Source organism: Manis pentadactyla, chromosome 7, assembly GCF_030020395.1.
Source record: "Manis pentadactyla isolate mManPen7 chromosome 7, mManPen7.hap1, whole genome shotgun sequence".
In the NCBI taxonomy this organism is placed as follows: Eukaryota; Metazoa; Chordata; class Mammalia; order Pholidota; family Manidae; genus Manis; species Manis pentadactyla.
Window position 1 is genome coordinate 1,564,865 of NC_080025.1, and position 14,567 is coordinate 1,579,431.

The following is a 14,567-nucleotide window of genomic DNA, read 5'->3' on the forward strand; positions in this document are numbered from 1 at the left end:
TTCATAATGCATGAGCAAAAGTGAAAGTTTCTGTGATGACTGCCCTTGTACTGTTCACTATGTAACTTATTCACTATGTAAGAATTTGTTCTACATGTAAAAACTTGTTTGTTATGCCTCAGAAGATTGGAGACTGACAAAAATTAGGCTTGGGGTGGAATAATGATTGTGCATTGAGCATTGACTCCCCTATACAGAATTTTATTGTCGTTAACAACCATTTGATCAATAAATATGAGAGATGCCCTCACAAAAAAAAAAAAAAAAAAAAAAAAAAAAAGGACAGACGTCCAATGGTAAAATAAATTAGTAACCGGGATGTAATGTATAGCATAAGGAATATAGTCAAGATATTGTAACAGCCTGGTAGGGTGATAGCTGGAACCTAGAATTATGTATATAAATGTTCTACCACTGTGTTGTACACTTGAAACTCATGTAATGTAATACTGTGTGTCAACTACCCTTCAATAAAAAATAATTATTAAAAAAAAAAAAAAAAAAAAGAATTGGCTACTTGGCAGTTAGTTGTTCTAAAATGAACACAGTGAAACTGTCACTTTAAGGAAAACAATGGGAAATATTTGTTGCCAATGATAAAATTCAAATTTTCACTTTAAAAGCTCAGTTTTTTTGAAAACTTGAATTCATCACTGACAGTAGAACAACTTCCTAATAGTTAGACTTTTCTGATGAGATTGGTGGTAATATTAACAAATGAGATTTCTAAACTTTATATAATGAAATAGGTCAACATCTGGAACAACTCTATAACTCAGTAAACCAATATTTTCAAATGACCAATATGTGATATTACAAAATCATGCATTGGTAACAGGTCCATTCAACATACAAAATAGATCAGTGTATTTTAAGGTAACAGTATGTAAAATTCCTTGATATAATTTCAGATTCCACACTGCAACTAATATAAGAAACTACCACTTGTCTAATGACTCTACAGCACCTTACTACACTGATGGATAGTGACTGCAATGGGTGTGGGGGGACTTGATAATATGGGTGAATGTTGAAACCACAATGTTGCTCATGTGAAACCTTTATAAGATTGTATATCAATGAAATCTTAATAAAAAAAAACTATCACTTGTCAACTTTTGGTGTAGAATTAAATAATATCCACAAGTATTTGAAAAAACCTATTAAAATATTCTGCCCTTTTCCAACTACAAAAAAAAAAAAAAAAAAAAAAAAAAAAAAAAAAAAAAAAAAATAAAACACATCCCCCTGAAGACAGAGATAGGATAGCGAATAGTCTGTTCACTGCATCACCTAAGGAAGCTAGGCAGTTAAAATAGAAACAGTGAAATGTATTCATGTTACTAAGTTTCATTAGTGCTTCCGTGAATTCCAATTTGTCATTAAGTGCCTCTGATTCAAATAAATTACTAAGCTTCTAATGATTTGCCAGTGCTATTAAAATCATGAGAATAAACACATGCCTTTCAAATTTTAATATCCTGTTTTTAAAAATTTGGGAAGACTTAAATATAATATTCAATATTCAAATATGCAGTTAGTGAAATTTCAGAATGAATTCAACAGTATTACTTAACAAACCTAGGATTTCATATCTCTCCATAAACTGATTTTCCAGTGAGGGAATCCCAGTGAGCTCTCATTACATACCAATGTGGAAATATTTAAACACATATTTATATAATAAAATGGATATTCCTTGCTTATTTTCCATGAAATTATTATTATATGAATTTCAATACAGAAATTGAATTAGGAACAGAAAAGCGTTATTTCAGTCTAAGTGAATTTTGTTTGATGATGATAAAATGACAACAAATATTTCATGCATTTTTTTTTTTTTTTACCAGAACCTGAATCACAGATTGAGTAGAAGCAGAGATTTTTCCTTCACTTTTCATGAATCATTTATTTTTTTTCCCATTAGAACCAATCTATGCCTTTAGGTCTGGGAATACGTCTTTTACATCCTAAAATTTCACTGAAATGATTAACCATTCAAATTAATAGAATATACATGAAGAAACAATTTTTAGCATTTCTTTCAATTATTGTGCAGGAGGGCAGACAAGCGATCTCCTGAACAGACCCATTTCACACAGGCCTTGCTTCACACTGAAGCGTTATCACTGCCCTAGAAGTTCCCAGCATGTCCGCAGCCTCTGGAATTTAATTACCCCTGTTCCTCAGCTGATGACTCACTGACCAGGACCTATGTGTGAGGCTCCAGGAAATCAGTCCAGGCTGTATGGGCCCCTCCAGGCACCTGACCTCCGGGTGTGGCTGCACTAGAGTCTGACCTCGGGATGAGCAAAGGGCCAGCTCATCCCCCAGCCACAGGCCACGCCCACCCCCACCTGACCCACAACCTCAAACTACCATGGAGGCATTTTCCTGCTCAGTCTGCTTGCCATTTAATAAAGGAATTATGTTTCTTATTAACTTAACGACAAAACCCTGTCTCAGGACATGCTGGGATTCCCGCATGAGGGCCCCTGTTCTGTTGTGGGGCTGCCGGCACTGAACCCACCCTGTTAGTCAGCACTCAGCCCTTGTAGTTCACTCCTTTACAGTCCAGCCATCAGTGATGCTGTAAAGCAAGAGGTTTTTAGGAAATCTGTCACATTTTCACCTCTATTGCCTTGCTTTCATTGGCATTTCCTGAGAATTGGGTCACACAATGTCCAATGAGCAAATTCTAACTTCCTTTGCATCCATGATCTATGCTACACTTGTGGCAGGTTAAAACTTTAAACTGAACACCAACTGATGTCAAAATCCTATCATCCCCCAATGCCTCCCTCTGTCCACTGCAGATCCACCCTCCCCGTTGTCCCAAGCCAGTGGGGCACAGTCACCACATTCAGACACACTGCGCTGCCATCCACTCCTCTTCTCATTGTCCACATCCAACCCCTCGCCTACCCAGCGGTTTACAGGGAGCCGAAAGGTAAGCTTTCTTGAAATCAACACAAGAAAAAATTTACCCCCATTTCAACAGTTAAATTATCTCTGACTTTTTTCCAATTTCATGGAATTTCAGAAGAGAGGTCAACAGCCACCACTTACAGAGGAAACATATATTCTGTGACATGACAAGCACCTGTAGCCAGCAGTGACAGAACTCAGAGCCCTGTCCCCTGAGGCCTGGAAGGCACCCTCAGCTCCCACCGAGTAGGTTAAAGTGCTGGACAGTGAGCCTTCCTCAGGGGCGTCTGCTGCTGACTGGTGGTGTGTCACTCCAGAGCCTTTGAATTCCAAGCTGTGTTTTCATGTTCCTCATGCAGGAGCCTAGTGCTGGGATTTAACAGATGGCACTACCTTCATAGCAGTGTTTTTTGAAATGGTTACCTAGTTAAAAAAAAGGTAAGTTATTTGATGATGCAGAGATCCAAAGAATCTTCAAATATCCTTAGATCAAAACTCATGGAGTGGAGAAAAATAATAATTTCACATCTGAATAGATTTATGCCCTTTTTCTTTTTACAGCATTATTAAGAATGTAACAATACGTAAAAAGAAATAGCAAAATCAGAAATAAAATGACCTGTGATCTACTACCCAGAGTTTCCTTTCAGACAAGGCATTTAAGTCTGAGACTCTCACCTTCCTATGAATGACCTTCTGTAAAAACAATGTATCTGTGACTTTGACTAATATAATAGTTGTTGCTTTTTATTTCCCCTAAAGAAGAATGGAAAAAAAATCTGCCTTCACTCTTCCCATAAAATGTTATTATTTCATAGCATTTGATTATATCATCTGTCAGCCTGCATTTATTTCACACTCAAGTCATATGCTTTAGTTTAACCCTCACAATTAAATTACTGGTGTTGCCCTTCTTTAGGTCCTTTTGTCTTTCTTAAAGTACCGGAGGCCAACAGTACATGCATTAGCTCCGAAAGATGACAGTGAACAGCAGTGTGTCGACTATCAGACTGTCACAAAATAGAAGGAGTATCAATCATAAAATAAAAACTATTTCACCAACTCTACCACATGGAAAATCATGCCCAGCTAGGCTGACTGCTGCAGACTGGTACACACCGATCAGTTGTCCAGATTCGGAGGGCTGAGATGTGGGTCCCCCAGGGTGACCCACGATCCTGTTAGGCGAGTCCCACACAGCCACAGATGCCAACCACGTCAAGGTCTCACTGGAATTTTTAAAAACACCGTAAATTATCCTTTGGTCCCTGTGATGCTCTCATGTCAGCAGGGCAGTGAGACGACAAAGCGCCCCGTCAGAGGGCCAGGGACAGGAATCGCGTCCTCACCTCTGCCCCTGCTTTGCTCTCTGACACTGAGTTAATCAGTCAGGCCTCACCTTGTGTGGCTTCCCTTTCTTAGAATGGTTCTCACAATACGGGGCCCTTCCTCCCTCCGAGAAGCGGCTGGGGATTCGGGGACTGTTCCCAGGTGGCCTCCTCCTGGCAGCCCAGGCCAGGTGTCTCCTTCTGCACCACAGCGTGGCTTTGCACTCATGGCAGGCCACCCACCTCCCAGTGGTTATGGGGTGGCTGCAGAACGCGTTCAAGGCTCCCTGTGTGTTTACTCCCATCAACACCCGGAGCCTACAGTATTCTTCCCCCAACACTTGTGGGGAAAGTCATTCCTATTTGTCTTAGCCCAGTGCAATGCTCGCTGAGAGCCGGGTCCCTGTACAGCATTCCTGCGCAGGGTGCTATGGGCCCTGGAAGCCGAGCCTCCTGCGCAGAGGTCTGCAGGCCCTGGAAGCACTGCGGCCATGTCCGTGGTCACATGAGGCTGGGGAATGGGAAATGCGAAATCACTTACGGAGGATGACATTCATGTGAAATCAGTGAGGCTGCAAGGGTACCCAGAGGTAACCCTGGGCATTTCTAATCCAGGCTATCAGTAAAGAGTGTGAAAAACAAACTTGAATCTGTGGGATTGGATGGATGTGACACAGCTTGCATAAAAGGTATCAAACCCTTTGTTAAACCCGTAAGAGCCTGAAGGTCATTTTCTTACTCCTTTGAAATAAAATAACTAATGTCTCCTGTATTAGAGCTGCCTGGGCTCCATGACATGCCTGGCTTGCACCAGAACAGACTAGAGGCAGGAGGCAGACAATGTCAGCCAGAACCTGGGGTGGAAAAAAAATCACTGAAATGGGGCACCTTTCTGGGGCATGCAGGTAGGAGATTATGGAGTCAGGGAGATAGGAAATGTCACCGTGCTCCAGAGGACAATGAATATGGGTCTTTTTGCCCAGGAAATTATCAGTACAGGAGGTTTAACCCAGCAGTGGTCCTTGATAGCAGAAGCTCACTCTATGAGAGAGCTTCAGGCTCGCAAGGTGAATGATGACAGACAGGCCATTCAAGCAGGTGTCATCATCCATGTGCAGAGCAAGTGGTCTCCAGCCCTGCAGGACGAGGACACGTTGGGCCAGAGGGACCACAGCCCGCCATGGGGGGCGAGGCTGGGAAGGACTCCACCACGTAAGCAGTGGGAGACTTCTGATGCACATGGGAACCGAGGCAGGGGACTGTCATGCATAGCACTTGGAGATCTGGGTGCACTCAGGGGAGCAGGGGCAGGAGAGGGTGGAGGCGGGCCAGGCATGGTTCTCTCTGCAGGCAGTGGGTAAGGGTCACACGGGAGTGAGGGCAACTCAGGAGCCTGTCAAAAGCAGGGACCTGCTCTTAAATCGCTGCCTCTAAGATTCAACACCAATGACAAATCCCTTCACCCACTTGCTTTACATGCAAATAAGACTTGTGCAGGAAGCCCTGGCGCCGATCAGACGGTGGGAGGCAAGGCCTGCGGGGACAGCTCCGAGGCTCACTCAGCTCCCACCTTCAGGACGCCTCGGAGTCTGCACGCGGGGCCTCTGTCAGGGTGGGGATGACAACCCTGAGGGACAGACCAGTGCCCCGACAGGTGCAGGTCCACAGATGAGGACACCTCAGGAACAAACCTCAGAAAGGGGCTCTGCATCCTGTCTGATTTGCAAGAACGGAGTCATTTAATGATGAACCAAAATATATCCTGGAAATTTAAAAGTATGTGTCAGCAATCAAATTGTATACGTCCTCATTTCATAAATCTACATCAGTAAGTGTGTGTGTACACACATTTTTAAAAATGGAATTATCTGAAAGAGAATTAAAACAACATTCTTAAACAGGAAAATGAGAGACAGACTCCAAAATCTCCCTAGTGACCCCACCATTATCTAGGAGGATGTCCAGAGTCCCTCCTGGCCATGGCTGTGCACAGGGTCTGTGACCGGCTTCCAGGCCCTGGGATAAGGCAAAGGCGAGGAGGGCCTGTGGTGGCTGTCCTGGGGGCCCGCGGTCAGCTGACTGTGAGTCCGTCGGAATGGAGATGAGCGAGCCTGACTTAATCAGATGAAAGCCCTGGAAGGACAGGCCGTTCGTGAGGTCTGGGAGCAGCAGCTGGGCTGCGACTGCCCGGAGAGCGTGGGAGCTGTGGCCTGGGACCCCACCACGAGGAATGGAGCCTGGCACGTGAGCCTGGGAGGGCACGGGCGGTTCAGCGAGGCTGAGGACATGGCTAGCCTTGACAGTTGCCTCCCGGGGCCCCAAAAAAGACCCCTGAGCCACCACCCGACTCCTGCCCCACAGACGCTGAGCAACCAATGTGTGCTGCACTGGGCGCCGGTCTGCGGTGCTGTCACAGGGCAACAGAGAACTCATGCCCAAATAACTGTCTATTAAACACCTTTACAAAAATTACCTAGGAGCTAACTATGGGAAAAGCAAGTAATTATTTAATTGTTAGCAAAAAATTAGAGAGCAAGTAAGAATTACTTTTCCAGCAGTTTTATCTGCTGAAATAATGCCTATTTGAGAACAAATTCTTGCTCCGTAAACGCTTATTTACAAAATGCCCCTGATACTCTTTATCACGTGAAGAGACACCAAAGTGGCCTGATACATTTGCCACCATTTTAATCCTCATTGAAGTAAAATAAAGTCTGCCAGTGTCAGTGTGGATGCATGTTGCAAGCTGGCTATTTTCTTGACTTCATTCCATATTTCCCTAAACTTTACAGCTTAACTGTAAATAACTTTTAAAACCTCCTATGGAATGAACGTTCCCTCAACACGCTCTTCTAGAATATCGCGCACTTTAAAGAGGGAGAACGTGGCAAATACTCTCAGAATCACAGGGCTGACTTTACTTTAAAACAGTAATGCTTGCAGACATGTTTGGGGACTCTGTGGATGTAATTATTATATACAGAATTAGAGCCTAGATCTTGACCTTGCGAACTTCCACTCAGCTTGTATAACATTTCCAAACTCAAGTTGTCAGAAAAAAGGGGGGAGGGATCAGGTATGAAATGAACATGTCATGTGAATTTACATCCCATTCACCATCAGAGAGGTAAAGGCACCCACAGTTCTCGCTTAGAAGCAGGCAGACCTCACCACATACACGTTACACGAGGTGATGGCTGTATAACAACCGTGCTTTAACCATTCTGCAACATATATGAGTGTCAGGCCATCACCGTGTACACCCGAAGCTTAAAAACACTGCACACCGATTCTATCTCAATAAAGCTGGGGGAGGACAGCCAAGGGACAGGCGGAGTGACTCCCGATGACTGGGACGGGGGACGCCCAGGGCAAGTACACCCTCCTCATCAGGACTTCATCCAGTCCTGCAGAGCATTAGTTCTCATTACCCGTCCGTGATGCCAAGGACCCCTCCGGCCGCTCTGGCCGGCCCTCTTCTCCTCCTTCCGGCTTGTGTACGGGAACGGATGCTCACGGACTGTGTGCGCACTCTGAGCTTGCAGTGTCTCTTCCTCACTTGGGAGCTCAAGGGGACAACCTTGGTATTTCCTCCCTGGCCTAGAGAATACGTTCTCGCCCAGCGCGCCCCTCAGTCACAACAGTGCATTCAGGGTCGGCGTCTTTCTTTCTAGTTCTCGCAGCTTGCTCACACAGCTGCCAGCTGCCCCGGCCAGGGGACGTGCTGCAGCGCCCCCAGCATCAGCCATCGCGGCCGTCCTCCCACTTCTCTGACTCCACCAAACCGCGAGGAGGGGTCTCCGTCAAGGCGGCTGCGAGCGGCCAGTTGCGGAGGGTCACTTCCTGCTTGGGACACAGCGCAGAGGGGCCTGACGGCTTCCCTCCGGGTGGGGGTAACGGCAGCATGGGAAGAACACGAGGAGCGGAGTGCGGGCAGCCTTGAGAGGTTCGGGCCGGGGCCGGGGCAGGGGCAGGGCAGGCCCCTGAGCATCCCTGTCTACCTACCTCCAAACAAATGCGGGTTCTGTCAGTGTCCCCCAGTCAAGGTTCATCTCAGTGGAACTTAACTATAAGCTGGAACTTAAGAACAGAGAAGTGTGATTTAACTGTTGGGCCAGAACTTATTAACTGTAATGCCAGATGCCAACTTCCTAATTTAAGTAATGAATGGTGCCAGGCCCAGTGCGGCACACATAAGCCACTCCCCTTCTGTGGGGAGCCACCCTGCCGCCTCCATTGCAATGAGCACAGGGCCTGGAGCCCCGGAGTCAGAGCAAGGGAGCTGGGTAGCCAAGGCCGCATACGCTAGGGGGGGTTCGTCTCCGCAAGGCACCGCTTTCCCTGTGGGACTGGACGGACTAAAGCATCCGTTTGCTTGGCTGCTTTGCCAGATGCATCCTGGGTGGCCCCCGAAAGCTCCCTTTAAGGTCTGTCTGCCCTCCCATGGCGGCCGACGCAGGCATTCCTCCTTGCTGGGTCTCGAAAAGGGGACGTCATGCTCAACGTGAGTGGCAGGGCCTACTTGTCTCTGCAGTGCCCCATTCTAGGAGGCTGGGAGTCACCAGGAAGCCCTCCTCCCCTATTCTCATTACCCCCCGATGGCATGGGAAGGCCTTCTGCAGGCACTGGAATTCTCTAAGAACTGGTGTTTATGCGACTGCCAGGGTGCCGTTCCTCAGCTCCCAGACTCCTATTTCCTTTCATTCCTCAAAACCACGGACGGCTCCACCTCTATGGTGACGGTACCCTCTCCTAGCTTGGGAAGGCTTCCGGAACCGGATTCCCACCGCTGACTTAGCCTGGCTGTTCCCCCTCCTCCTGCACCCTCCTCTCTGCTCACGTTCCGACTCCTCACCTCATGGACTCAGAGGGCACCCTCCCCACACCTGCACCCCTCCTGTCCTCCCCTGTGCAGACCCCAGGGCAGCTCTGTGAACTGTCCTTTCCTAAGTGGCTTGGGAGGGAGTAGAAAGCTGACCAACTTAAGATCTCTTCTCTTGATAACCTCACCTTTATGTAGAAACAAAATGTAAGAGGTTTGGGGGACATAAAAGTTAAAAGTGTCTTTAGTCTTAGGCTTTATTAATTTGCTCAGGACGTTTTATAACCATACATTATTTCTAAGCCATCTTTTAGGAATGAATATTTGATTCAGGTATTTGATCACACTGTCTGTGGAAGCTTGGGATTTCTTACATTTAATTACTTAAGTGTTTAAACCCAAGTGTTTAATGCGAAGTTAATATTTTGATCACATGGCTGTTAGAACCGCCAGCTGTGTATCACAAATGCCATCCCCCACCTCAGTGTGTCACAGCTCTCAGACACTCTCATAAGCAAGACTTGCACCCAGTGAGTGTCTGCAGTTTCAAAGAAGCAGAAGAGATCATTTGTCCAGCAAAATCGACTGAACTGAGTGCTAAATACAAAGACTGCCAAGATTTCTTTCTATTGTTTTTAGAAGGTTAAAAAAAAATCTATATGATTAGAATGTGCCTGCAAATAGGTTCACAGGTTCAAGCTTTCCCAAAGTTACTCGAAGAAATGGGAGGCACAGTGACAGGTCCTAAAGTTAATGTGGACACTGGAGACACACGGCAGTAGAGCAGCGCATGGCACCTGGCCAAGCGCTGCTGATGAGGGAGGGTGGGCACAGCGCACACCACACAGCCTCTGGTTTCACCCAGGCTCGTGTGCTCAGAGCATACGGACTCCTCGACTGCCACTGGGAAAATCAGGCAAAGTCAGACGCTGGAAACAAATTCACAGCCTCCTTCAGGATGAATCCAGGAACCCGGACTCCGGAAGGCGTTTGTCTCTGTCCTGTCATGGCCAAGAGCCGACAGAACAAGTGCTTGCACATCAGAGCAGGAGAGAGCGACTAGGGTCAAGACAGTCATGAGATATGAACACGCACAGCATGGCATGTCTTCTAGGATGCAGCGTGGGAGGGGTCTCACCGAGCTGACCCCCAGGCTTCGGGCGGCAGGGATGCTGGGGTCTCAGCCACGCCCAGCAGAGGTAAGGTCCCCAGGCCAGTGAGGCATGAAGAATTATAGGAACAATGGCTGTTCACAGAACTTCCCCATTACGATAAACTCACTGATTCTATAATGCCAATTGCTGCGCATGTATTTTACATGCAGTATGACTAATATACCTTCTGTTTACTGAGTCTCCTATATGGCTATTTTCATGAGAGTGAAAAATTGGTTTTCTTATGATGTCAGCTAGCTAATTCTATTTTTGTCCAGTCTTATAATTCTTCAACTGTAATTTTGCCCACCAAGGGGGATCTGAGGTAACTAACCTTCCTTTTCAGTACCTGGATTGGCTCTGTTTTCTGGGATAATTAGCATCTTTGCAGGTCTTCCCTTCCTTACTGTGAAATAAATCAGTCAGTCTTGATGGTCACTAACAAATGTCCATACTCAAAAATCCAGAACTTTTCACCTCCCATGTCATCATAGTTGCTGTCACAAAGACCGAGCACCAGATTGGTAAAGGATTGGCTGTCTTATATATTTTAAGCAGTTTAGTTGGATGACTGCTGAATTTTAATTAGTTATCTGCACAAAATAGCTACATTTTTTTACTTGTGTTTTTTTTTTGGAACTAAAAATGCTGAAAATGGAAGTTACCATGTTGCAAAATTCTCTTTTTGAAAGCGCTGTTTCTTCTCCCCCTTTACCTTTTTATCCTCCTCTGTCTCCATATTCATATTTAAAGATATTTTCTGTATTGACTTACATCAATGAGGGAGCACTATGAAAGGCTGCTTAAGGCTGAGCAATGATCGGCCCCAGCTCCACCAGGTCAGACACCTGGTGACGGAGACAAATACTCGGATTATCTGTGTGTAGTTTTCCCATTAGGAGATCAGTGTTAGCAAGAGCAAGCCTACTACATAGGGTAACTGTGCAGACACATACACATGTGTGTATCTGCAGGCATAAATGATTATTTTACATACATGTAATGCATATTCTATAATACATAGAATCTAATATATAAATATGTATAATTATAATAGGAAAGTATCAACATGTGGTAAGCATTCAGAGACTTATGAAACACATCAAACATTCATTCTACATCTTTCATATGTATGTACGTCTATGAATTTTTGTGAGTGTACACTCTATCACAGTAAATATTTTTAAGCCCAGATGCTCTTAAATGTCATGATATTTTCTTTTCAGGTTCAGCCATTTTATAATTAAAATATTGGTACTTCTAAACAGATACACTTCAAAATGTTGCTTCTAGTAACATGTCCAAATTCACTGCCTGGCCAGCCATGCAGTACAAAATTAAATAGCAACCCCAAATACAGTAGAGAGGCCCCGCAAACTTACAATTTATCCTATCAGATAAGTAACAGGCATATCATGAGAAAAAAAAAAATACAGTGACATGACTGTCATGTGCTACTTACTAGTATAGGTTAGCTGAAAGCCCTGGTCAGTGTCAGACCCATTGGTGTTGAATTCCAGCCACAGGTGGTTAGACGTGCTGTTGAGAAGCAGCCCCAGCATCTCGTTCTCAGTGAAGGCCCCCAGTTGGCGTGACGAGCTATCCTTCCCATCGTATATCTAGGGAGAGTCCACAGGATGAGGCCCCCATCACTCAATGTCTTTATATTAGCAATTGTTAACAAGGAATTCAAATCTTTGAAGATGTGATTTTATACAGTACTTTAAAAAGTTATACAGTTTATAGAATTTCGAATGGATGACTTTGCTATGCAATGTTTAATGGTAAAGTTTTAGCTTTCTCATTCACATTAAGACAAAGATTGCTCTTGTGCTCAAATCAATTTACATTCATTCCTTTGAGAGTCCTTTCAATGTTTATTTAAAATTAAGAATTTATTTGCATTTCCAGGCAGAACCTGCCTATAAAGACTGTAAGATGTGTCATAATTCAGTCTTGACTTAACTATCGTTTAAGGAACAGGACACCTTCTCCATTCTCTGCTCTCTGAATGTATTACGGGACAGGACACAGGGCAGGAATCTGCTCTCGGGTTAGCCTTTGAGCCCGAGGTGAGTAGTCTGCCTTTCTTGGAATGAAGAACCCCACCATGTAACAATAGCAGAGATGTAGCATCTTTCTCTACAACACCTGTATCTGCCGCTGTCTTCCAAGGTGGGTGTAAAGCATGAGCTTGGAAGGTGAGCACATGGGGCTTGGCTTACAGCAGACCATCAGGGGTGAGGGCGGGGCAGGGGTTTCACCCTGGGCATGGATCGGTGCCAGTCACATTTTCGGAGTGGGGACTGTATGTCAGGGCACTGTGGGGGGCCCTGTAGATGCCAGAATAAACAGTTTTCCCATCCCAGCACGAGTCAGCCCTGCCCTCCCTGGCCACACAAACTGCCGAGAATGGAACACACAGTGGGAGGGCTTGACCAGTGCACCCCTCTGAGCCACTGTGCCGCTTCATGGCACGGAACCTGGCATGGATAAGGCTTTTTTTGGAAGAAGGAATACAAATGTATTGTTCTATATATAGTACAGAGAACACCCAGTTTTTCTCCATAAAACAAGTATCTTAATAAAGGTCATTGAGGTCCTCAGCCTCTGCCGGCACCTGGGTGTTTCCACCACTCCTGTTCCTTCTCACAGGTTAAGTCTTACTTTTCTTCTCTCAACTCTCTTATACTGAATATATAAACCTTATACCTTGCTAGACAACTACACTGGGATATACACGCCCCTAACAGGAGAGAGCACATGTAAAACAGCTCATTTTATGGGTCATTGTTTTATTTCAATTGAAGAAGCCAGACTAGTAGAATCAAAGGCCCTACACATCCTTGCCAGAAGCCAGCAATGGGAAAAATCACTGTCTGCCTGACTATAGGGATTCCTTACATATAGTGAGGTTCTGACACCCAGAGGATAAAGAGTGTTAAGTCCAGAGGAATCTGGCTCAAAACAAAAATGTCTAGGCCTTCCCCAAAAGGTCTTGGGTCACTCCATCCACCATGCACTTCTCTGTAGTGCACAGAAATCCGTGGGGATGATGGGACGTGAGAGCAAGCGGACACACCATTCAGCTCACTCTTCAGTTTGGAGCACCGTGTGCAGTTGCCTGCCTAGGCCCTGCCTTGGCGGGAGCGTCACAGAGACGTCACGTCAGATAGGCAGCAGCTGGCACCAGCGCCCTCACAGCCGCAGCCTCTCATGACGAGCCGTCGCAGCACTGAGTCAGCTCAGCCAGCACAGTCACTGTCTTAACCTGCCACGTTGCCGGCAGTCAGCACTGTGCTGACATGGAGATCCCAGAAAGAGATGGGCAATGCCACGTGTCGGCGTGAGAGCTTACTCAAGGTGAAAATCTGGACTCGAGCTTTACATGTATCCCAGCTGACAACCCCGAAATACTGGGAGTCTGAAGAATTGATTTTAATTCCTATTAAATTAATAATGAGCTATTTCAGTTGAGCGCAACATCTCCGAGGTGTAATTCCTCCTCTATAAGCAGCTGGACCCAAAGTGCTCCTTCAGCACTGGAAGAAGACTCCTTGAGTCGCATGCTGACACGAGGCTTGAGCCATCTGCCCTGCAAACCCTCCTCAGTCTGAGGCATTTAATCAGTACCACTGGTTCACAGTGCCAGCTCCCAGCCAGCAGATGACCACAGACTGGAAAGCATCACACGCAATCCTGGAGAAGCAATGCTCAGAGCTCAGGGGAACCCTGTACTCAGGGTTCCATCTCCAAATTAACGTCACTTCCTATTATCTATTCATTTCCTTATGTGATTCTTCCATACGAAGCAAGAAAATATCATGTTGATGTCTGTGGGAGCATGTATATATAAAACTTTGGTCTCTGTTATTGGATCATATTCTGTATGAAGGAGTGATGTGAATATCATTTGTGCTCAAAGATTAAGATACGTCCACCTGAGCTCTTTTTAACACTGAGATATTTATTAGCATACTCAATAAAACATATGCCAGCAAAACATTTAGGCATCTCAGATGACTGACAGTTTCTCTGCAATTAAATTAAATGTGGTAAGCAAGATTTTTTGCTTTTTGTTGTAATGAACAAGTTCAAACTGCATGCAATCACAAATGAGCATGATTTGCTTCCTTCTATTCCCATAATATTTATCAGGGTCTATTTTACGCACCATCTCTAATCACTCACCTGCACAAAGTAGAGTTAATTGTTACTTAGAAGTCTGCCTTAAAGGCTTACTGACTTCTAAATTTGAGGTTATCAAAGAATTCAGAAAATGGTTACTTATAATGCAACTTTACTTTTTTTTTAGATCAGTGAGAGCGCACTCAT

The 14,567-nt window shown here is 45.2% G+C and overlaps 1 protein-coding gene across 1 annotated transcript in view; it reads right to left on the reverse strand.

Annotated features, from left to right (window-relative positions):
- The window catches only part of CSMD1 (CUB and Sushi multiple domains 1), a 1,485,257-nt gene that overhangs the window by 227,513 nt on the left and 1,243,177 nt on the right, over positions 1 to 14,567 (reverse strand). Inside the window, exon 23 of the mRNA XM_036898253.2 lies at positions 11,695 to 11,851. Within this exon, the coding sequence (XP_036754148.2) occupies positions 11,695 to 11,851 (157 nt within the window). The remainder of the gene's footprint in view (positions 1 to 11,694; positions 11,852 to 14,567) is intronic.